The sequence below is a fragment of the Cupressus sempervirens genome, chromosome 11 (genome assembly GCF_028749045.1).
Source record: "Cupressus sempervirens isolate cs-2001-9-10 chromosome 11, ASM2874904v1, whole genome shotgun sequence".
Classification (NCBI taxonomy): Eukaryota; Viridiplantae; Streptophyta; class Pinopsida; order Cupressales; family Cupressaceae; genus Cupressus; species Cupressus sempervirens.
The window spans coordinates 701,207,352-701,233,121 of record NC_143128.1 but is presented as its reverse complement, the minus strand read 5'-3'; the positions used below and the strand labels follow the sequence as shown (position 1 = coordinate 701,233,121).

Sequence of the window (25,770 nt, the reverse complement as noted above, 5' to 3'; positions counted from 1 at the left end):
AATAGTTTTTAAACATATTTTTTGATTAATAGATGTTAATCGTACTTAAAATAGTTTTTTTTGACGTATTTTGTGAGTGAAATGCTTTAAATTATTTATTTTTAATATGTTTAAATTATTTTAATTATTTTAGATTATTTTAGAATGGTATTTAAATTAATTTGTTAGCAAAAATGTAGTTAAACATGTGATAAAAACATAGAAAAACATTAATTAAAAGTGTAGAAAAACATTAAGTTAAAATATAGAAAAATATTAGGAAAAACATTAGGGTAAAATATAGAAAAACATTAGGAAAAACATTAGGTTAAAATTTAGAAAAACATTAGGAAAAACATTAGGTTAAAATATAGAAAAATATTAGGTTATGAGGTAAACATGTAAAAAAATATTAGTAAAAAATGTAGCAAACCTTTAGGGAACATTATTCAGTTTCTAACATAACCTGATGGATCTAGAGGTGAAACAATAATATCTTATGGTGAAATTAATTTTGACATTAAATACACCTTCTAACATAACCTTATATTAACTACAATCATAACCCATACCACATTCTAACCATAACATAGGCCCTCTACTAACCGAATGAACCACACTTCGATATTGATGATGTTCATTTTAACAACTAGTTATTGTTAGGTAATAATGATTCTTACATTACCAAATGACACATAACGAGCTCATGATACATTTCTAGGTATTTTTATCCATATATATATGTTAAGGGGACCTAGGGACTCCTACTAGGTCATTACGTCTGTTATAGGTTGTAATAGGTATTCATATGTTTACTAGCACATAATAGGTATTGTCAGGTAACAATGAGTCTTACATTACCAAACAACACATTACTTGATCACTTATGTCAACTGCATTTTTCAATACGTTATCCATACATGTGTGTCTTAAGGGGACATAGGAGTCGTAATAGGTCATACTATTTTTTATAGTTTCTAATAAATCTTAATATTTATTATTAGGATATAATAGGTCTTATTAGGTAATGATGATTCTTACATTACCAAATGACACATAACGACCTCATGATACATTTTTAGGTATTTTTATCCATATATATGTTAAGGGGACCTAGGGACTCCTACTAGGTCATTACGTCTGTTATAAGTTGTAATAGGTATTCATATATTTACTAGCACATAATAGGTATTGTCAGGTAATAATGAGTCTTACATTACCAAACAACACATTACTTGATCACTTATGTCAACTGCATTTTTCAATACGTTATCCATACATGTGTGTCTTAAGGGGGCATAGGAGTCGTAATAGGTCATACTATTTTTTATAGGTTCTAATAAATCTTAATATGTATTATTAGGATATAATAGGTCTTATTAGGTAATGATGATTCTTACATTACCAAATGACACATAACGACCTCATGATACATTTTTAGGTATTTTTATCCATATATATGTTAAGGGAACCTAGGGACTCCTACTAGGTCATTACATCTGTTATAGGTTGTAATAGGTATTCATATGTTTACTAGCACATAATAGGTATTTTCAGGTAATAATGAGTCTTAAATTACCAAACAACACATTAAGATCACTTATGTCAACTGCATTTTTCAATACGTTATCCATACATGTGTGTCTTAAGGGGACATAGGAGTTGTAATAGGTCATACTATTTTTTTAAGGTTCTAATAACTCTTAATATGTATTATTAGGATATAATAGGTCTTATTAGGTAATGATGATTCTTACATTATCAAATGACACATAACGACCTCATGATACATTTTTAGGTATTTTTATCCATATATATGTTAAGGGGACCTAGGGACTCCTACTAGGTCATTACGTCTGTTATAGGTGTTATCCATACATGTGTGTCTTAAGGGGACATAGGAGTCGTAATAGGTCATACTATTTTTTATAGGTTTTAATAAATCTTAATATGTATTATTAGGATATAATAGGTCTTATTAGGTAATGATGATTCTTACATTACCAAATGACACATAACGACCTCATGATACATTTTTAGCTATTTTTATCCATATATATGTTAAGGGGACCTAGGGACTTCTACTAGGTCATTACGTCTGTTATAGATTGTAATAGGTATTCATATGTTTACTAGCACATAATAGGTATTGTCAGGTAATAATGAGTCTTACATTACCAAACAACACATTACTTGATCACTTATGTCAACTGCATTTTTCAATACGTTATCCATACATGTGTGTCTTAAGGGGACATAGGAGTCGTAATAGGTCATACTATTTTTTATAGGTTTTAATAAATCTTAATATTTATTATTAGGATATAATAGGTCTTATTAGGTAATGATGATTCTTACATTACCAAATGACACACAACGACCTCATGATACATTTTTAGGTATTTTTATCCATATATATGTTAAGGGGACCTAGGGACTCCTACTAGGTCATTACGTCTGTTATAGATTGTAATAGGTATTCATATGTTTACTAGCACATAATAGGTATTGTCAGGTAATAATGAGTCTTACATTACCAAACAACACATTAAGATCACTTATGTCAATTGCATTTTTCAATACGTTATCCATACATGTGTGTCTTAAGGAGACATAGGAGTCGTAATAGGTCATACTATTTTTTTTAGGTTCTAATAACTCTTAATATGTATTATTAGGATATAATAGGTCTTATTAGGTAATGATGATTCTTACATTATCAAATGACACATAACGACCTCATGATACATTTCTAGGTATTTTTATCCATATATATGTTAAGGGGACCTAGGGACTCCTACTAGGTCATTACGTCTGTTATAGGTTGTAATAGGTATTCATATGTTTACTAGCACATAATAGACTGACCTTACTATCAACCTTAATAAAACTATATCCCATTTACTTTATTAACATTCTTAACTCTAATTCAAACTACTAAATTAAGTCATGAGTTCTAAATTGTAAATTAACATTTGCTAACTAAACTCATTTACTTATCTAGTAACAAATTTTTCTATCCCTATGTCCTAACTCTCATCTACACTCCCCATAATCATCAAAGCATTTACATCAAAATTTAGATTTTAGTCAAGAATTATATTTTTTTATTGCATGTATGTACATGTGTGCACTTAGTTATAATTTAATCAAGAAATTTTATTTTATTTTTATTGCATATACATGTACATGTACGAATATTTATTTTTCACATTTGCATGAGCACGTTACAATGTACATTAGATATGGTCTCTAAGATAATTTGTTTTAAAATACATATGTATGTTACATGATTGTTCATTTAGCACTATACATTTAATGTTGTGTATTTATATGTACATGTGTTTCAAATTAAATTTAACTTTTAATTATTTTAATTTAAATAGACTTGTATGTTTATATTTGTATATATATGCATGTGCAGATCTCTAGATATTTATCACTCAGATTGTAGCTTCACATTCATATTCTCATATTTATTTTCATATATACATTATGGCATCCGATTCTGGGGATCGTGCTCTTGCATCCTCAGGGGATGCTAGTGTTCGTGGTGGGGATCAGAGTGTTGAGTTTGGTACAGCACGTAGATCGACCTCCACCCATGATAGACAACAGTTATTTAGAGATACAGTGGCGAGATTATCTCGTGCTATGCAGGTTTTGGATACCTCGCTTTCCTCTTCTACCACCCTCCCTAATAGGGACAAGGTCATAGCAATGTGAGAGGAGTTATTTCGTATGATTCAAACAGTTGAATCATACAACCCTTTTGATGATATAAGCATTGAGACATTTTATTCTTCTTTATCTCACAATGTCACTAGCACTATGAAGTACACACAGATTGATACTGAGGTTTCCACCGGCATGGTGAAAACCATGTTTCCATCTTATGCAGATCGTTGCAGAGTCAGAGGCTACTTTGCGACGAAGTGTATTGATCCACTCATTGCACCATTGGTGTATCCTCGTTGGTTGGCTACTCATCATAGATGGCCACAGAAGGATGAGTTCCCCCTATATTTTTGCAAACAATTGTTTGCAGAATTTCATTTACACTATGATGTTGACTATACAGATTATCCAGGGCATGTTGGGTAGGGTCAGGGGAGACTTTTTGACAGATTTAGACCCGCGGACACTCCTGTGCCCGTTAACAAATGGGCAATGGTGGGTCCAAACCTTTTGGTTATGCCGAGAGGTCCACAGATGGCTACTGCAGTTGAGAGTGTTCCTGATGACACAATTAGGACACATTTTTTCGAGCATCGCCACCGTCGCCACATAGTTACACGAGATTTCTTCTGATTGATGTAGTCGATATATGCTACGGTCTCGAGGTACCGCTCCCATAGCTGCATCATCTAGCACACCTATTGATGATGATTATGGAGTTGCAGACATACCTTCTCCTGTAGACATTTCTGCAGTCTTAGAGGTGGATGCATTGCATCATTTGGCATCATATTTAGCATCTGATCTTTTAGATGCATATCAGGCATTATCTACACTCTCAGGGATTCCACTTCGTGACATGAGCTCTCAGATTAGACATATTTTGTCACGTATAGCAGTCCCAGAGGATTCATAGAGGCAGGAAGACATTCTTGCACCTTCTACTACTCCTACTGCTACATAGGCCCAGGCTACAGCACCAGCCCCAGCTACTCAGGACCCTATAGAACCCCCCCTACTCAGGATCTCAGTGGCACCATATAGCCTGGTCTATTTACTTCCATGCTTTCAGATCAGGGCCGCACTATTGACTTGGATGCTGATACTATTTTTTCATTACATGATTCAGATATCAGTCAGATCGACAGAGCATTACATAATGCTACGGTAAATATCTCTATATGTTTAGATTTATTTTTATTATAGTAAATAATATGTCTATATGTTTAAATTAATGTATATGTGTGTGTTTGTGTATGTGTTATAGGGTTTGAGTGATAGTATGTTACGTTTTGTTGATCTGCAGACATCGACAGATCTTACACGTCGTGAGTCCTAGGTATGTTACAATATATATATATATATATTTGATTTATATACATGTAGATCTTGATATAATTTGTCTGTACACATAATTAAATGGTTCACTTGTTATTATTTGACACAAGGTTCAGATGCAGCTGATAGACCCTTTTGGGGACAAGGCCCAGGATCAGGAGGGGGGATGTAGCTGATTAGATCATATGTGGCCTTTTATTTTATTACACACATGTTATGTCTAGATACATATTTATCTGGACAGTTTGATGTTTTATATGTTATTTCCATATGCATACATTTTATATCCAGACACTTTGATGTCTTATATGTTATTTTCAGATACATGGTTTATATGGACACTTTGATGTTTTATATGTTATTTCTAGATACGTGTTTATATCATGGACACTAAATGATGTTTTATATGTTATTTTCAGATACATGTTTATATGGAGATTTTGATGTTTTATATATGTTATTTCCAGACATTTGATCTACATGATCTATTTTTATACATTTGATATGGGTACATTATATTCTCTAGATATATGCACATGTACATGTTATTGATCTTTTAATGTAGACATCTATTTTATTGATCTTTTGATGTCTTCATCTTTTATGTAACTTATGTATGTGTTATGCACATGTTTCTATATGTTATTCATATTTTCAATATTCAAGTTTACATGTATATGTATAGTTATTCATCTTAATGCCTTAATCTAAGTGTAATTAACTATATAATTTTAATGGTCGATGTACATAACAATATAACATATATTTAATGACATGTCTTAATTAACTGTATAATTAACTATATTTAGTCTAATTATATTTAATGTAGATCATGTATTAACTATATTTAATGACATGCCTTAATTAACTATGATTAACTATATTAAATCTAATTATATTTAATGTCTTAATAATTAAGTCTACTTAATGACTTAATTAACTCTATTTAATGGCATGCCTTAATTAAATATAATTAACTATATTTAACCTAATTAACTATAACTAACTATATTTAATTCTACTAACTATATTTAATCTAATTATATTTAATGTCTCACTAATTAACTCTATTTAATGACTTAATTAACTCTATTTAATGACATGCCTTAATTAACTATATTTAACCTAATTAACTATAACTAACTATATTTAATCTAATTAACTATATTTAATCTAATTATATTTAATGTCTTAATAATTAACTCTATTTAATGACTTAATTAACTCTATTTAATGACATGCCTTAGTTAACTATATTTAACCTTTAAATTAACTATATTTAATCTAATTATATTTAATGTCTTAATAATTAACTCTATTTAATGACTTAATTAACTATTTTTAATGACATACATTCTTAATTAACTATAATTAATAGCATTTAATTAATAAAATATAATGTACATGTAATATGTAACATAGTTCATATAACATATACATGTAAGAACATAACGATTATATACAAACATAAAGAATGTATCATATAAGAACATATAAAGATTATATGTACATACAAATACATACAAATACTAAAAAGGTTGTCTTAAGGGGAGGTCCTAATAGACCTGGTCTTAAATGAGATATCCATGTCGAATTTAAATAAAAATAACAATAGATGTCTAATTTTGCATATGCAAGATAAATGATCCAATGTACAAAAATTTATAAAACAAATATCCTATCAATATTAAATATGAAAGTATAAGAGCTATACAGGCATAACTCAACTAGAGCTCCACAATAAGTACATAGGTAAACTAGAGCTCCACAAACAATGTATTGTTAGGATCCCTCTCTACTTTTTATTATCTCTAGAAGTTTTTCATGTTCTTCAATAGGCAATTTCCACTTTTGATTTCCACGACGTCCTTTTCTTTGTACTGCTTCAAATTGTAATTTGGTTGCTATAACATGATTACTGTAGTGTAAAACCTTTTCTCCAGGCTTGTATTCAATAAATTCAATACCACTACCAATTACCCTTGTTTGTTGATAATATGTTCCTTCAATAACAACTGATCCAATTGGATATGACTATTCATCAGCATCTATAGTTCCTTCTAGCAACTTGTGTTTTGCTTTTGTGCATCTTAAAAGATAATAGTCCACATTTTCTGCATTATCTAGTAAGGCTTGAACTGCAAAAATATCTCCTGCATGTATATAAAAAGATAAATATAAATTAATTTTAAAACAAATATACATGTATATTAATTTATATATATGTATATATGCACACAAACCTGCCACAACTAAATCAGAAATGCGCTCATAATCAGCTGAATATACAGGTTCATGAATGTCAATGTCAATGTCAACATCTTCAAAAGGAGGCTTTCTAACTATCTCCTTCAAATCCCAATGTGAAACATATCCATTCTCAATATTTTCACATGCACTCACTACATTGTCCTTAATGCAGTCATCACAAAAACATGTTTTCTCTCTTACTTTAAGTACTGGAGGTTTATGGTTTCCTGTAGTCATCACTTGATGTAAACTTCTAATTCTAGGAATCGTTTGACAATTGTAAGGATTAGATCGATCTATATTTGTTACAAATACAAAAACTAATTGTCATATTTCAAAATAAATATTTAATTAAAAACTCAACTTGATTTGAAAAAGACATTAAAAATAAATATAACTTAGTTCACCTTTCACCTCCCAAAAGTAACGCTTATTGTATTCAGTATCTCGAGTAGCAAAATGAACTTTGCACCATTCAACAATTTGATTTGCACTCTCTATCCTATTCCCTGTATGTACATAAAATATGCATGTATATATAAAATTTAAAATATATGCTATTAGAGTATTAAACATGTACATTTAAAAAATGCATATATTTACCTGCAAGTTCATGTTGTTGAAGCGCATGTTTTATACATGCTCTTGCTCCATCATGCTCCCCTTTTCCGTGTCTACTTTCAAAGAAATTCCATAAAAACTTAACATTGGTTCTAGCATGTTGCATTGCTAACCAATTAAATGCTTTTGCAGATTTGAATTGTCCTGTGAACGTGAAACATGATAAGTATCTACAATTATCCAAGTACATATATTAAATAGAAATAGACATGTCCAAATAAATACAAGTTAAAATAAAGTTAAATAAATGTGTAACTATTTCGTGTATACTAACCTGCACATCCATCAGACCAAATCCAGTGCTCTGAAACATTTATTCCATGATTTCTGAGATCTTCATAGAACATTGCAAAACAATGAGCCACATAACTCCTGTCATGAACTTTACCATCACTAATATAGAAATGAACCTCTTTGATGATGATGCGTTCATTTTCATCCAATTTTTCTATCTGATCCACCTCAAATTGTGCATGTCTATAGGTCACTTGCACAAATATTGCAACTTGTTCAGAATGATAATATTGGCTTTGGAGCTCTATATGAGGTGCAAATGTATAATTCTCAGAAAAATCTACAATTGAAAGTATACAACCAGGTGGAAAATAATTTTTGGAATCACGAAACTGTTTAGCTTGTCATCGTGCACCATGACAATGTTGGATATGTGGATATATCAATGGACAGAACTTGGCCATGAACTCATCATAATGCAATTCACTCTCCTTCAATATAATTTTTCTGGATTCATCCCCTCTATTATTTTGGTATGTCTCATATTCATATCTGATCCATGAAACTGGTGTGGATTCATTAATATTCTCAACTTGCATAATTTGAGAAAATTTGTGTAAATTTGCACAAACTTCACACTGATTTTTGATGCATTGCACTTTGAATTCATCTGAATCTTCTAATTTATCACATAATATGGACCTCACAAATTGTGTTGTACTGTTAGGGATGACCAAATTAGGATCAAGTATTGCCATAACTTTTTTAAATGATTGCAAGTGTAGACCAAATTCAACATGATTTCTACAACAACAAGTTTCTCGCATCTTATTTATGCATACAAAGGAAGGACGTAAACTCTCAAACATTCTCTAACATATTTTGACATTTGAAAATTCTTGTTTGAATGCTTCAAAAAGTTCACTTTGAGTTATATCTATGAAATGTTTTGGATGTTCAATTTTCGCCCTTGTTTCTTGATCTTTAATTTGTATAGTATCACGCCTGTTGGAAGAAACACGAGAATGTGTGGTCCAAAATTCAATAACTTGTCTTTTTACTTCTTTAGAAATCTTGTCTTTTCGAGGAACTCTACAAATATTCACCCAGTTATTCTCAATGTTATCATCTAGCATATTTCTCCTCTTGATGTATCTCTGAACAGTTCTTCTAGATATATGTAGTACATTAGAAATTGCAAGTACCTATTTTCTATGTGTCAATTTTCTACTAGATATAGTAGTCATCAATGCTCTACGTGCATTACTCAAATCACCTCCTCGAGTTGTGTTGTCAATTTTGTTATAAGCATTTTGCAAATTTTCAACTATTGTTTTATTAATATTATGAGCATGGCTTTTCCTGTTATCAACACCCAACAACTCTAAGACAGGTCTCATATCTCTTCTCCTAAATAACTTGACAAATAATTTTGTCTGTCCAAATATACTTTTATCCTTGAAATATTCATCCCACATGTTCTGACAATGCTTTTTGATAGTGTTATCATTTATCATATCTTTAGATGGAATTTGGTTAAAAAGTAGTTCTTCATCCAAATCCATCAAATTTTTTATGCTTTCTAATTTGTCTCTATCAATACAACTGCCAATTTCTTCCTCTTCATTACTTTCATTTTCTTCATGAATCTCATCATGTTCAGGAATTTCAGTAGGTTGGTTTTGAGCATGTTTTGTATAGCCTTTCATTTTGTTATCTCTTTTTCTATCATATTTCCTTGATCTTTTCCTTTTACTACCCATTAAATATTTCAATCTATAGAAAAATAAAAATAAAAATTTAGATTTCACTAAATATCAGCTAATGGTTCAATATATAATACATAAAAATAAAAATAATTAGAAGAGAAAAAAAGCACCTTCAAAATATTCGATCCTTTGCAATATTGATTACGCAAAACAGTTGTTGAAAATTGCTTCAAAATTAATTGTTTTTTGCAAATCTTCTTCCAATTTTCGCTCTCCCTGTATATTTAATTTTTTAAAAAAGATAAAACAATATTTTTTTATATCAAAAAGTCACACTAACCACTAGCGATTTCTCAAGCTGACTGGGGGTTTCGGCCGAAACAATTTCAGTCGAAACTATTACGGCCAAAACGGTTTCAGCCGAAACAGTCTATGTGGCAGCCAAACAAGCAAAAATCAGAACTTTTGTAAACATCTCACTTTGAAGGCCAATTTGACCTACTAAATTGAAGTATTTTTTAAAACTAAAAATATACTTTTGTAGTTCTCGGAGTCATGATTATGATTGTATAATTTTTTTAAAGTTTTGATTATGAATAATATGTTATAATTTAAAAATATTACAAGTAGGTATCTTAAGATTCAAGAAGATGTCTATTCAAAAATAAGAAAAAAATAGTAAATCATGTTAAATTTTTATTTTTATTTTTATGGTGCACTAGAGGAGAGAGTCTTCTTCAAGAATATGTAATTTTAAAAACAAAATATGTAGATTTGATGGAAAAAGTTTGACGGGAGAAAAAAACTGTCTATTTCTGATAACTTTGACTTTGACCAGTTATAACTTCAAAAATATTAGCCGAATTTCAATTTTTCTTTTTCAGTGCACCAGGTATACATGTTAACTCTAACATATTCTAAAATCAAACCAAAATATGAACATTTGCATATATTTGTTTGACGGGAAAAAAACTCTATATTTTTAGTATTTTTTAAAAATTAAAAAATACACTTTAAAAATTCAAAAATAAATAAAATTTTCACTCAATTTAAAAAAAAAAAAATATAGACATAAACTTCATCCAATTTTACACATTTCATTAGTTTACATCATCTTCAAATTCTAAGCACAAATGCCACTTTTATTTCGTTAAAGTTGAAGACTTTAAATTCTGATATCACTTCTCCTTTATAAAAGGTGACACAGGTTTGTGCTTTTACCCTTCACTAGTCTCCTTCTTGGTTGGACCACACCATCCACTACTTCACTTTCACAACTGGACCACAACCAACGACATTAAACATGTCCTTTCTATTATTTATACCAATTTTTGTTGCTTCCACTAACTTTACCAAACCCTAAACATATTACTATTGGGAAATTCAAATATCCTGCTCAGATCCAATCATCACAAGATGTTATCTTACGTTCAAACATCGTTACACAACTGCACCAACTATTTTATAGTATTCTATGCTAGAGGTCAAACAAGTTTTGACTTGCCATGAGCTTCCTCTAGGATCTTCTCCGGAAACTCAATCGTGATCAATGTGATGTCAGATCATCACCTCTACATGTACATCTATATCACTAGATTATAGTTGAGTCACTTTAATTCATTAAAACCTTTTCACCTATCACTAATTCCAATTAAGTACTCATCACTCAAGAACTCATTCTTTGTTAATATGTTTATTTCTTCTTTAACCTATCTATCACAGCTTCACTAGTCACTCATCAAACCTAAAAATATTCTACATGTCGTATTTTCATCCTAGATATGCTTTACCTATCATGATAATGATTTTTTCTTGTAACTACATCAACTTCACTATCAAGTGAACTGCGATCGCTCCACTTCATTCATAATGGATTTGACAAACCAATCAAATCGATTATCGTTTTCCACTAACTATTTTAGAAGTTGTATTGTTATCTCACTAACCACCTTACTCTTCTCTTCACTAACAACGATCAACATATGTAGCTCAAGAGATAACTACAATGATCTCTTGATTATCATACACACCTAATTCTAACTACAACACTTAGTTCTCCATGGTTATGCTATGGCAACATATTGGGAACACTAGGTCAATATTTGACATCAATGACAACACAATAACTGATCATCATGTAATGAAATCATCACTCTTTTTATCATCATCATCACATCATCAATTCTGCTAACAATCTCCCTCTTTTGACACTAATGACAACACATGCTATGCTTGGCTTGACTTCATGCACAAACCCATTTAACAACAAAATTTATTTGAAACAAAAATGTTTCCACTTCTATCTTTTTCTCCATTCTTTTTACAAATTCTCCCCCTTTCATTGCACTTTCCTGTAGAACTTTATTCATATAGATGTTCTCCTTAATTTGCATATTAACATATTATCCTCTTCATCACTTTATGCACTTCTGACCTAATGAAACAACAAAATCACTCTCTCCTTAAAGTCATTCTTCATTCTCTCCCATGAAGTCATTTTTCATTGTCTCTCCCTTTGACAACTATTCTAAAGGTGTCAGTGCACACTTGTTATCTGCTCTGCAACCTTTGCTTCTTCACCACCTCTTCAATTTGCAACTATTCACCCTAAGGAGTAGCATCCAAACACCAATTCAAATAATAAGATATTTATTGACCGCACTTGAATTGATGCAACTACATCGTCTTCTAGTTCAACTTAGGTGAGGGAATTACCTATAACCTTCCCCTTAGAAACTCAAACATATCCTTGGGTAGTGGCTTTGTGAATATATCTGCTACATGTTCCTTAGTTAGCACATAATCCAACTTTACTTACTTTGCTTGGACTTGTTCTCTAAGATAATGATACTTAATTGACTACATGCTTGGTATTAGAATGCACCAATGGATTCATTGAAATCTTTATGGAACTTGTGTTATCACAGTAGATAAACAATGATTCATCTATCTTCTCTAGTATCCCTCCCAAAATCTGCTTAATCCATTATCTCTGTGCAATTAATTGCAACATCTACATACTTACATACTTTGCTTCCTTTGTTGATTGGAATACAAAATTTTGCTTTTTGCTTGTTCACGAAATAAGTCTTCCACCAAAAAGAATTCTCCACCACTTATGCTCTTCTTGTCAAGTTTCTAATTTTGAGTCTCTATAAGAACCCTTTAACACGTGTTTGACCCTTTATAAACAACAAAGTTGAAGCTCTAATCTACCAACACATTGAGTAAAAGGAAAGACAAAAATCCATGATCACATCTGAATCTCGATGAACACAACAATAGTACAACCGCTTAACTCGCTAAATTATATAATATTTTTATTATAAAAGAATACCACTTGTCAAAAATATAAAAAATAAAATAAATTACAAAAATATATTAAAAAAACAAAAACAAAACAAAAAAACATATACATACATATCTGTCTGTGTGTGTGGGCATAAAATATCGGGTCTTGAAGCCGCCATTACCTTGACGACGTGTGGCAGGTTTCGAGCTGTTCACGGATTCACGCGTCGGACGCTGACGTGGCGTGGTTTTGGTATCCGAATATAGACAAGTAGTAAACGATGCCACTCAATTCACTATCTTCTATAACATCCAAGCCAAAGTTCAGACAATTGCTTGTCACAGCGGTTTCACTGAACAAGAACAACGTTATGGCACAGACAATAAGTGGTAAGCTCTTTATCTCATTCTATTTCAATTAGGTTTCGAACACGTGACTTCCTTTAATTCAATTGAGTTCAGTTTTATTTGAAGGCTTGTAAAATTCAGGCATTTACAGTGTTCATTTGAAAATTATGATCGGCCCACCCATGGCTTCGCTAGCATACACGTAGTCGACAAATAAATTTCTTTTAAGGAATTATTCTTTGACTTGATTTGACGGGGTTCTTATTTTCAATTCTATGGAATTAGTCCCCGTGTTTAAAATTGGGCATTAAAATAATATTACCTTCCCAGAAAGAATGAGTCAATGTGTTATTGTTAAAAGACTTTTTCAGATCATTTTCCTTTTTTTGAACAAATTTGTTCAATAATTGTATTATTAAACTGCCTTTGCACTAAGGCCTATGGCTTTTGATATTTGCTCTGAACAAATTGTTGCTAGTTTCAATTTGAACCTTCACACGCTCAAAATAAAAGCAATGAATGCATTTCTTTCTCGGGGCCTATCTGATTAAGTTTTAGCATAATCCTTCCTCAGAGAATTTGTGCTTAGCACGATACCGAGATTCTTAACATTTGTATATTTAAGGTTAGTTATTTACAGCAAGTTAGCATTTTACCGGGGCCCTCGCCCAGCAAAAAGTAGCTGAAATTCACATTACCATAGGCCTCTTTACCAGTATCAAACAAAGTCAAAATAGCGAACTGCCATGAAAAAGCAGCTGCATCAGGTCCTTTTGTTTAAGTTAATGCCTTTTCCTTGGAGCTTCTTGCACAGTGAGCTGTCATTATCAGCCACAAGTATCGACTGTGCCCCTCGATACCTACTAATACGGTTAGTTTCACCATTGTTCATATAAATGGTAGAATTAAGGGTCTGCTTTAGGTTTTAGTCAGCCTGAGTTTAGGTTTAAGACTTTGAGTAAATGATTAAGATGAAGGCAGAAGACGCATTTTTAGAATATTTGACATGCTTCATGCTCCCATTTGGCTTGGCTAGACATTAGTGAGCAGGGATATCAACTCAAGCCAATGGCTATTCTTATAAAAAGCTTCCCGTACAAACACTTGGTATGGATGCAAATTATTGCACTCTCTTTTTTGAAGAAAACTCCTCTGCAAGCTAATGAAACTTTTTCTTGGCATATATTCATAAGAGCTTTAACCAGCTTCTGCTCCTTTTTGATGCAGTCCAATTGATTTGAAAATATACAGTAGGGAGTCAGGGCTTTTGGTTCTAGCATACCGCTGAGGACTTTTGACTTTTATTTTATCTATAGGACTTTCTGGTCTATAGTCTTAGCTGTATGGGAAATTATTTATTTCAATCTTATAAATGGGATTTGGTGGATAATATATTGGATGGAGCTTTTTGATTATCTTATTTAGTCGATGATTTAGAATAAGGGCTTATCATTCATGTGCATTGCAAAATTGAAACCAAAGTAACCAGATTATGATAACTATTTGCGCTGACAATGTGATTTTGATTCCTGCTTAGGGTTTATGTATTCACGAGAGTACGATGTCTGTGTACATATATTACTTTTGAGATCTAACTGGCCTGTGGTAACTGGTAAACATCATAAAGAATAGGATCAAAGTTCATAGTATCATTACACCCACAAAATTCATGATTAATCCAAAGTATTTGTGGCCCACTACATTTGTTGTGCCATTTCCCTTGTTTTCCTCAAGTTTCTCAATTTTTTATTTAGAATTGGTTTTATGTATACAGGAGAAGCAGGATATATATATTTAGTGTTCCACCACCCACTGGGGATGAAGGGACAAGGGGACAAAGCGCCTAAGTTCTGAGATGGTGGTGGGTGGTGCCAATATACATATAGTACTAGAAAAAGTAGTAATGAAAAGATGGATATGATCTACATTCCAAATGAAACTTTGGCGAATTACTAAAATAGCAAATACTAAATACTAAGACATAAATTGTATGTGTTGAATATGTCAAATATGACTGCTCATTATGACTGATATTGTATGGATACCGATACTATCATTCACCACTGATTATATGAAAAGCTTATGCATTGAAATTAACCATGGATGAAAATGGAATTGGATGAGAATTGTTGGATTATTATGAAATTAGCACCATGTGAATGGCAAACATGGAAACACCAACATAGAAACCCCTGTTCTGATTTTTATTCAGGGTAGCCAACGTAGTCAGCAATAATTAGGCAATAGCAACTACGAACCCTCATAAATTACCCATAATAGGCTCTCAAATGTACCTACATACATCCATACTTACATATAGATACATATCTACATATGCACGAACATACATACCTACATACACATGAATGTACATACATACATAGGAAATTTAAAAAAAAACACTTTTGAGATTTCTAGGGACAGGAGACTTCCAGAAGTCCCGAGGAAACATAGTGGACACTTGGGCGTCACCCAGATGTCTCAGGGACTCTTGGCCATCTCCACCATCTTTGGCCATCACGGTGGTGCCTGAAAATATCACCATGTCAGCTATAACCTTGATGGAAGACCCCATCCCTGTCCCTCTCCTCAAGTTTTCGAGATATCCTTTTCTTGGAAATGTGGTGCTATAGGGGTGAATTGCGTTCCGTGTGTCAGTGAATATATTTGATATTTGTATTGAATATAAAACAAACTTTATAAATCTTCAAGTACAATAGATGTGACTATCCTATAAAACATCATATTTGACCATTTAACTATGCATATTAATTATGGTTAAAAAGACATACTGCAGTCGTTCCATTAGGTAGTTTTTAAAAAAAAGCAAAAGTGGACTGGCCACTATATATATTTTATTTATAAAACTTGATTCAAAGTCTTCATTGGGAAAGAATCAGGAAAGAAAACCCAGCATCATTGACGTTCCATAAAAAGAGTTAGAAAGTATTCACCTATTACAATATTGGGTGCAAGAAAGCCAGCAACAACATCTCAAAACAAAATACCCCAGATCTATACACTATAAGAACTCACGTCACATAAAATCTGCAACCAGCAACAAACTCGATGTAAAATCAGCCCACTTACTTGCAAGCTTTTTTATCTGATGTAATCACTTAAATAAATTCTTCACCAAAAATAGTATTCTAATCACTTTATGAAATTCCATTAGGTAGTTATTCGTAAGTATATTCTAATCAAATTTCACCTCACATTAATATGTAGTTGTTAGTTTACAAATTTATACCACTTAGCTCAATACAATGTGCCTAACAAGTGGCAATCCAAACCAATAGTTTAGTTGGGTGTGATGATTTCTACACTAATACTCTGCTTATTTTGGAAGGGGCAACTACCTTCTTATGATTAAGAACAATAGAAATCAAACCACATATGCTTTTAACCATAAAGCAAATTGGGAGAGGAGCTTTTAACCAGAAAGTTTTCAAAGGCAAGAATCTCTATTTTTAAAGAAAATAGGATGAACACAAAGTTCCCCTAAATTTTAAAGAAATTGTACATCATCATTGATTTGCATATTACTTCACACAAAGTTGATAATCAAACAGAGACTCATAAATTCATATCCATAGAGTAATTTGCCAACACATAAAGAAAGTAACATCCAATAGTAGTGCATCCAACATAAGTTGAATGAGTGACCTGTTGATGTGAGTTTTGTTCCACAACAGCATACAAAATTGAATACTTAGTATGTCAAGATGAAACACCAAATCTCCAACTCTCTCTTGAATAGGGATGCTCATGTGGTAAGCAATGTAGACAAATTGTGTGATCAAATGAGACAGCCTCAAGGTTCCTTCTTATTGTTGACTTTCACTCAGTTTTATGAAGTGGTATGATAGTTATCACAAAGGGACCTATGCTGTTCATTCAATGGATATCAACTAGACTTTAACCTCTTCAAACTACTTCTGACCACATAAACTATTTTAGTCGGATAAAACTATTTTTGATACACACACACACACACATATACTTATTTGATATATATATATATATATATAACTATAATTAAATTTATTATTATATTAATTACTTAATAAACGAATAGACATGTCCCATGAAGGGACATGTCTCTTCTTGGCTTATGCTCTTTATAAATTCAAGAGGTTGCTGCCATTGGAAAACACATACCATAAAATAGGCAGTGCTATTACATTTGCAGCGATCCATGAAAATTAACATGGTACTAGAGTAGGTTTGAATCAAGGGAAAATAAGTTGATTTTATTTGCACTAGGTAATGAATTAGAAAGAACATACATCATAGTTGCTTCAAATAGCAATGATGGGAAGGCACCATAGATAAAGAGTGGGAGTAGTAGCAGTTATTTGGACATTGGGAATATTGACCAACATAACTCACCAACAAAAGTGTCCAGATGAAGGAATGTACGTGGCCTTGAAGGGGAAATTGGTTGCATGTGGATCTGAATGTTTGATCTACTTGCAGTGTGATTGCTACTTGGTGGTGCAGAAGCACCCAAATAAAGAATGTACATATGCCAATCAGTCACTACCGAGTGTCAGTTCTGTGCGAGGCGATTGGAGGAGTTTATCTTGGGATTTGTATAGGTCCTTGTGGGGTCGGTTTACCCTATTCTATATTGTTCTAGAACAGTCTATAAGCCGTTTTGGCAAGAAATAAGGATCTAGATCTTTCTGTGAGCTGTTTTGGTCTCGTAGGGTCAGTTTTCCTATTTTGTAATAATCTAGAATGTTTTGTAGACCATCCTAGCAAGTATAAATAGAGTTTTTAAGTTTAGGTTTAGTCAAGTTTTTGGATATGAAATTACGGGGAGAAGAAATCTGTAGGAGAGCAAGTGCATATACTGTTCCTTTGATGAATTAATTAAGAAGAATATTATTATCTATCTCTTTCTGGTGCTGGTTCCTTTTGTTTTTGCTCCTATTAAATTTATCTTTGCATCACTTGGGCTCATGGCAGATCAGAGATAACAATGCAGAAAATATAGCACTTCCAACTAGGATAGGTGTGACTGACAAACGTTGCTTGTGCTGCTCGAATGAGAGTAAGATTCGGGTGCTGGAGAAGTAGTTGACACTAGATTAGGTGCTTCACTCTATAGTTCAAAATGGGCGATGTTTAGAAGTATCGAAAGGTTCAAACCCTTAATGAAAATAAACAAGTTTTATATTCAATGGAAACGATGGGACACATTTTGCATGGACAAAAGGTAATACGTAGTGGCAGGTCAGCGAATAACAAAAGCAAGGTTTACCAATCACTGAATTACCCACAACATGGTACGACCATAAATACAATAGTGGACTTAAGACCGGTCAATAAGACTTGGAAAATGAACCAATTTTCCACACACATACAAAGGTATTGACCAATTGTAAGGGAGGGAATCATCGGACCCCACCAGATTTATGGAGGGGGGGAATAAACTATATCCTACATAAAGTTACCAAGATGATTATGAACAGATTGCACTTACTTTGACTTCATCATTCATGAAATGTTGTCCACATCAGCCACTAATAATGTAGAAGATTGTAGGACACATAAAATGGACCCACCACTAAGGTAATTAGAATTGTGTTAATAGTTATTTAATAATTTGAATTATTAGTAATATTATGACTTTTCTAATATTACCAATGAGAATATAAAATGGAATACAACTCAAGTATAATTATAAATATTGAATATGGTTAGTTATAAATAAGAATGTCATATGAACATTAAAATAATTTTATTGTTCAGAGGGAAGAGGCAATACTACACTATTATGATTATTATGAATAATTGATTATTCCTAATCATCCTTGAGTATTATATTAGTCTATCTCTTATTTTTTTATTTCAATGTGTTCTATAAGAGCTATTTGCCTTGATCTTTTCCTCCAAGTATGTTCTTGCAAGAAAAGGGGAGATTAATATCAAATTCAAAAGGAGTCTAACACTTCAGTATAGGAAACATTAGATGAGGAGCTGAGATGATTGATATTCAGAGGGAGTTCAAAAGTCTATGTGTGTGACTATATGATTTTAATGAGCCTACTCCCTATGTACATCATGAGGAAGTGATGACTTCCAAATGATTATCACTTGTATTTGCAGAAGTTATTAGAAGGTGACGATCTTACAATAACTTAAATCGTGATATACATTTAATATAAGTGTTGAAACAAATCATGATAAATTAGATCTTGTGAATCACCACTAAGTGTTAGATGTCATTCACTTGACGGTCTATGAGTTGTTTGTATAGATATATGATATGTATTTGGTGAGTATCATGTGTTGATATTCTGCAGGCTATTACCTTATTGAGTACTTGGTGAATATCACGTGTTGATATTCTGTAGGCCAATACTTAGAGTATTTGGTAAATATCATATGTTGATATTCTGGAGGCCAATACTCATGATATCAAAATGGTGGAGATCTTCTGATCAAATATATCCTTACATTTTGCCATTCTAAATATTACCAATGGCGTGATATCTATGCGTTTATCCTCCCTAGCTAGAGGGAGTGTTAATGTTTGGTAGCTTCAGTTAGATGAGCCTATTTTACATATATATATATATATATATATATATATATTATGAGATATAAGTTTATATGTGTAAAGTATTAATTTTTTTGATTGGTAAGAGGCTGAAGCCAAGATTAATTATTATGTGTTGTTATTAATTATTATTATTACCATTTATTAATTTGTGAGTAGATTCAAACCCAAGACCTCTTCGATAAGAGGCTCACAATTTACCATTGTGTTGTAGGCTCTTGCCTTATGTGTAAAGTATTACTATGTGAGAAATTAATATAATAATAATTCATGGAAATCCTATATATATATATATATAATAAAATTTATTATTACATTAGTTACCTAATAAATGAATAGACATGTCCCATGAAGGGACATGTCTCTTCTTGGCTTATGCTCTTTATAGATTCAAGAGATTGCTGCCATTGGAAAACAGATACCTTAAAATAGGCAGTGCTATTACATTTGCAGGGATACATGAAAATAACAAGGACAATGTTGATGATGGGGTGAGCCTATAACCAATCCTCTCCTCGCCGTATCAACTAGGCACAGGAGGTGCTATCTTCTATAGATGTAAGAATGATTTTCACATTGTCAATATTCATCTAAATACTCTACGAAGGTGCAATCTAAATGCACATCTCCAAAAGAAGTTAAACACTTGTTGTTTAGGCCCAAATCTGACCTTGCACTATTACTTATAATCTGCAAGTACCAAATGGTATGGATGTAACATACAAATTCTCCTAACCAATTAAAAATAGTATTTATCTATCAACTAATCCCATTCACATGACAATGATTTCCATTAACTAATTATAACTGGAAAGAAGTAACTGCTACCTAATCTAATTGCATTTAACTTCAATGAATGTAAAGGAAATAAATGAATGATTACTTTGATATCATTTAAATCAATCTAACATGTTCAACTGAAAAATAAAGTAGCAACTACCATTTTAAACATCTAATATATTTGTGCATATTTTCTACACTATCTATTTATGCTTCCATGATTCCAAAGGTAAAAGTGCAAAAGAACATACAGATATTGTTAGAAATGGAAAAAGAAATATGTAAATAAGCAAGACCAGGAAAGAATCTAAGAGAGTTAATGCATGAAAGGATATTACCATAAGATAGGAGAGAGAAAGCTTCAAGATCCAACACCATGAGACAAGATATTTGGAAAGGGGAAAGCAAAGAAAACCCCTTGTGATATTATGAATGAGGCATGAAAAGCCTAAGAAGAAAGAGAGAGAGAGCAAGAGAGCAATTGCTCATACAATAATTGAGAAGAGGAAGAAACCTCATTGTGAAATGAGAGAAGAGGGTCATCTCTTAAATAGAGATGAGAGAGAGGAGTTAGAATGTAACTCCCATGTCTATGAATGCCACCATTCATAAGTGTGTGAGGCCAAGTGTGAGATTCCTCTTAAGGAGGAATAATCTAAATTACAAATTACAATAAATATTTGTCCTCACATATTCCACTAGAGGACAAAATAAGATGTAGTGGAAAAATGACAAAAAAGAAATATATTAGGATACCTTGGCTTATATCCTAATATATTATAACAATAAAGAAAGGAAGTCTAACCTTGGTTTATAAATACACCAAGGAAAGATTACAACTTCTAACAGATATGATGGAGAATTCCCTTTGTCTTGTTGTTTAAGCCTTGGCATTGGTGAGAGGAGCACTAACATAGGCTTAACCTCTCAACCGTGGACCATACTCATCCCCACACATCCTAACTTAATAGAACGGCCCTCCCTACCTCAGAATCAGGCTCGGGATGTTTTTAAGTCTAGCCATCTGAGCAATCCGGTGGTTTGAGTGTTCCATAGTTATTCCTAAATAATTGAAGCATCTGGACAAACAGAAAGATCTCATGATAGGCACATCTGCCTATTTCTTTGCCAAGTATTTCAAATTGGGTTTGTAAACCCAATTTCCACCTCTTGAGTTGACAACAGGTTTCATCATTAGGACATTCATGAGCTATTATATGCATTTTGTTTCTCAGTTATCTGATTTCAATCTTGATTTTGTTTGCAAGTTAGATTTTACACCTCTCCACCAATCATTGGCCTTTCTGCCAGGTGAACTTCCTCGGTGTCAATATAATTTAATTCCATGCAAGGTAGCATGTTTAAGCTTTGCAACATTTGGATACCTTCCAATATACATAATTATCTTGGTTCAAAATAAAACTGATTCACTGGTGAGAACTCTGGGTATTATTGTTAATTGACAAAACCATAAATACTTCATATATCAGTAGGTGGTATAGTGGATTAGCTCTAGTATTTCAGTCTTAACCAACTGAGGAGATTAAATCGTTTTAGATTAAGAAGAAGAATTAAAGGTAACAAATGGAATATACATGAGAATAGATATTGATTTACTACTCAATCGAAATCTCAGTCTTCCGTACTTTAGATTATGATTAATCAATGTAAATAAAAACATGACATTGGACTACTTTGTTAACGGTTTTTGACTATATTCTCCATTCAATAATCGGCTCAGTAACATCTATAGCATCAAGGCTTCTTAATAACAATTTTGACTTCTATAGGGCACTGATAGTTATTAGATTGAATGTTAGTGAAATGCCGACTGAAAAATAAAAACAAGAAATGCATAACTTGAATTCCAACTTGGGTTTCTCTCTCCGCTAACTGATATTCTTGATTCCCATTGAGTATGGCCTTGATTTGGTTCTATTACTATGGATTAAAAGGAAATCAGAAGAGTGATATCGATTTTGTAGGTGTAGAATGGATTATCAAGAGGACGGGATTCTCAGGATTAATAACGTAGCATATCTTGGGAGAAAGGAGGATATCGCAAAAATGAGGAGGTTGCTCCCAAACGATCTCAAAAATGGACTTTTAATGGTTAGCTGTGACCTTTAGGCTACCATCGATTATCAAGAAGTTTTTCTTTTGATTCCTACATAAATTCAAATTTTGGATAAGAAGAAACAAGGAGGGAAAAATAATTAAAAGTTGAAGGGTTCAATCTTTATTTTATTATTATTATAAGTCCTTATGTATGTTTATATATGTATATCGATGAGATGACATCAATAGATTATATAATTATAATTTATTGGTGCCACTTCATCTTTATATATATATATATATCTATATATATATTCGTATTTAAGAGTTTATGATAATGATTAAATAAGAAATTGTCAAAAATAAATCTTCCAAGGTATATTTATATTTAATTTAAATTATTTAAGGTTTTTATTTTATTGTTTTTCCTAATAGCTCATGTGGTCCTATAATGCAATCTGTGGTCAAGTCTTCGTATCCTTTCCAAGGTAGTCTTAGGTCATACCTATCGATCCTAATGATTGGACCAATCGACCATCCCCTTCCAATGATCCCGTTTAGCAATGCTTCCCCTCTCTTCAGTCTTCTTCTTGCAATCACCCAAGAGAAACATTCTCGCCAAGACATTAATTCAAAAATATATTGATCGTTAATTCCAATCAAATAATTGTCAATCATCTAATGATAGTTATAGGTTGCTTGATTATTTTCCTCAACGCCTATATTAACTAACTCATTTTGCATGAACATGAAAGAAATAATTCGTTATCAGTTGGTACAACATATATAATTAACTAACTCGTTTTGCATGATTAGGAAAAGTATCAATCTGTTAACAGTTGATACAATGTATATAATTAACTAACTTGTTTCACATGACATGGAAAATAATAATCTGTTAATAGTTGATACAAAGTATGTAATTAACTAACTTGTTTCACATGAACATGAATAATTCGTTAAACCAACAGTTATGATCAAATAAAAAATTAAGGCAAAATTTGGGATATAACATACCCACCCCCTTAGATTTTTCATCGTCCTTGATGAACATAACAACAAAATTTAAGCAATACTTAGATAGTTTATACAAGAAGAAAAGAAATGTTCAATTCTTAGTTTCAGTGAAAAGATGGGGATATCTTTGTAAAATGTCATGATAATCCTCCTAGGTGGCATTATCCTTAGCATACTAGTCCAACTAAATCTTGCACTGAGTCACTTCCTGATTTCGTAAGTGTAGCTTACGTACCTCAAGTATTCTGAGTGGTTTACCTCTACCACCCCTAGTTCTCATACCTGCAATAATTTCCAATCAATCATATGTTCATGGTGGGTAATATACTTTTTACGATATGACACATGGAAGACGTCATGCATCCTGGCAAAGGCTGGTGGTAAAGCAATCCTGTAAGCTACTGGGTTCACAACTTCCAAAACTTCAAAGGGTCCCACATATCTTAGGGCTAGCTTAGCGTTTTTGCCAAACTTGATAGTACTTTTCTGAGGTTTAATCCTTCGTAATACCTTATCCCCTACTGAGAATTCTCTACGTGTTCTTTTGGCATCAACATAACTTTTCTGTTTGTCGTTTGCTTCCTTTAACTTTTGACAAATCTGGATTACCTGTTCCTCCATCTCTTGAAGCATTTCAGGCCCAAGAATGATTCTATCTTCCAACTGATTCCAACTTATTGGGGTTCGACATTTACGACCATACAAGGCCTCAAAGGGAACCATTCTAATGGTGGATTGGTAGGAGTTATTATATGCAAATTCTACCAAGGGTAAGTATATTTCCCATTTGTACTGTTGGTCCATATAGTATACTCTTAGAAGATCTTTTAATACCTGATTTATCCATTTTGTTTGACCATCTGTCTCAGGATGATAGGCTGAACTAATATTTAATTTAGTACCCAAGGTTGTAGATAATGTTTGCCAAAACGTGGAAGTTATCCTAGCATCCCTATTTGAAATAATTTTCTCCAGAATTCTGTGCAACCTAAAAATCTCTTTCAAGAACTTATAAGCAATCTCGGGTACTCCATAAGTTAAATTCCCTGGTATAAATGAGCAACCTTTGTCAATCTGTCAACCATGACCAAAATAGCGTTGTGTCGATTCCGTGTCATAGGTAATCCTTGTACGAAATCCATGGATATTACTTGCCATTTCCATTCGGGTACTTCATTTGGGTGTAATAGGCCTGCGGGGTACTGATGTTTTGCTTTTACTCTCCGGCATTCCAAACATCCTGCGACAATCTCGATTATCTCCATTTTCATCCCTTTCTAGAAATATAGAGGTTTTATATCAGATAACATTTTTGTTACTCCTGGATGTCCTGAATATAGGGCTAAATGAAATTCACCTAAAATCAGTCTTCAAAGTTCAGGGTCATTGGGCACATAGATTCTGTGGTGATATCTTAATAATCCGTCCTCTTCTAAGCTAAACTTTGAATACTTAGGATCTTGCGGGTCTCTGATAAGAGCTAAGCTGATTTTTGTATAAAATTCATCACACTCCAAGTGTCGTAAAATTTGGTCCCTTAACCTGAAGTTTACAGTAGTTATTGCCGAGATGTGTCTTCTCCAGCTTAGGGCATCTGCCACCTTGTTTTCCTTACCTTTAATATAACTTATGTCGAACTCATAATCTGCTAAGAATTCCAGCCACCTCCTCTGTCTAGCATTAAGATTTGGTTGGGTGAAATATACTTCAAACTATGATGATCAGATCTAAGCTCAAAAGGTTTTCTGATTAAGTAATGTCTCCACATTTGCAAGGCATGCACAATTGCTGCTAATTCAAGATCATGGGGTGCGTAATTTTGTTCATAGTTTTTCAGTTTCCTAGATTCATAAGCAATAACCTGTTCATCCTGCATTAACACACCCCCGAATCCTT

The 25,770-nt window shown here is 32.4% G+C and overlaps 1 protein-coding gene across 1 annotated transcript in view; it reads left to right on the top strand.

Moving 5' to 3' along the window:
* Positions 1-13,254: 13,254 nt before the first annotated feature.
* Positions 13,255-25,770, top strand: part of LOC149531620 (Nuclear transport factor 2 (NTF2) family protein) — a 105,697-nt gene continuing 93,181 nt past the window's right edge. Inside the window, exon 1 of the mRNA XM_089809462.1 lies at positions 13,255-13,490. Coding sequence (XP_089665588.1) covers positions 13,382-13,490 — 109 coding nt within the window. The 5' untranslated portion in view covers positions 13,255-13,381. The remainder of the gene's footprint in view (positions 13,491-25,770) is intronic.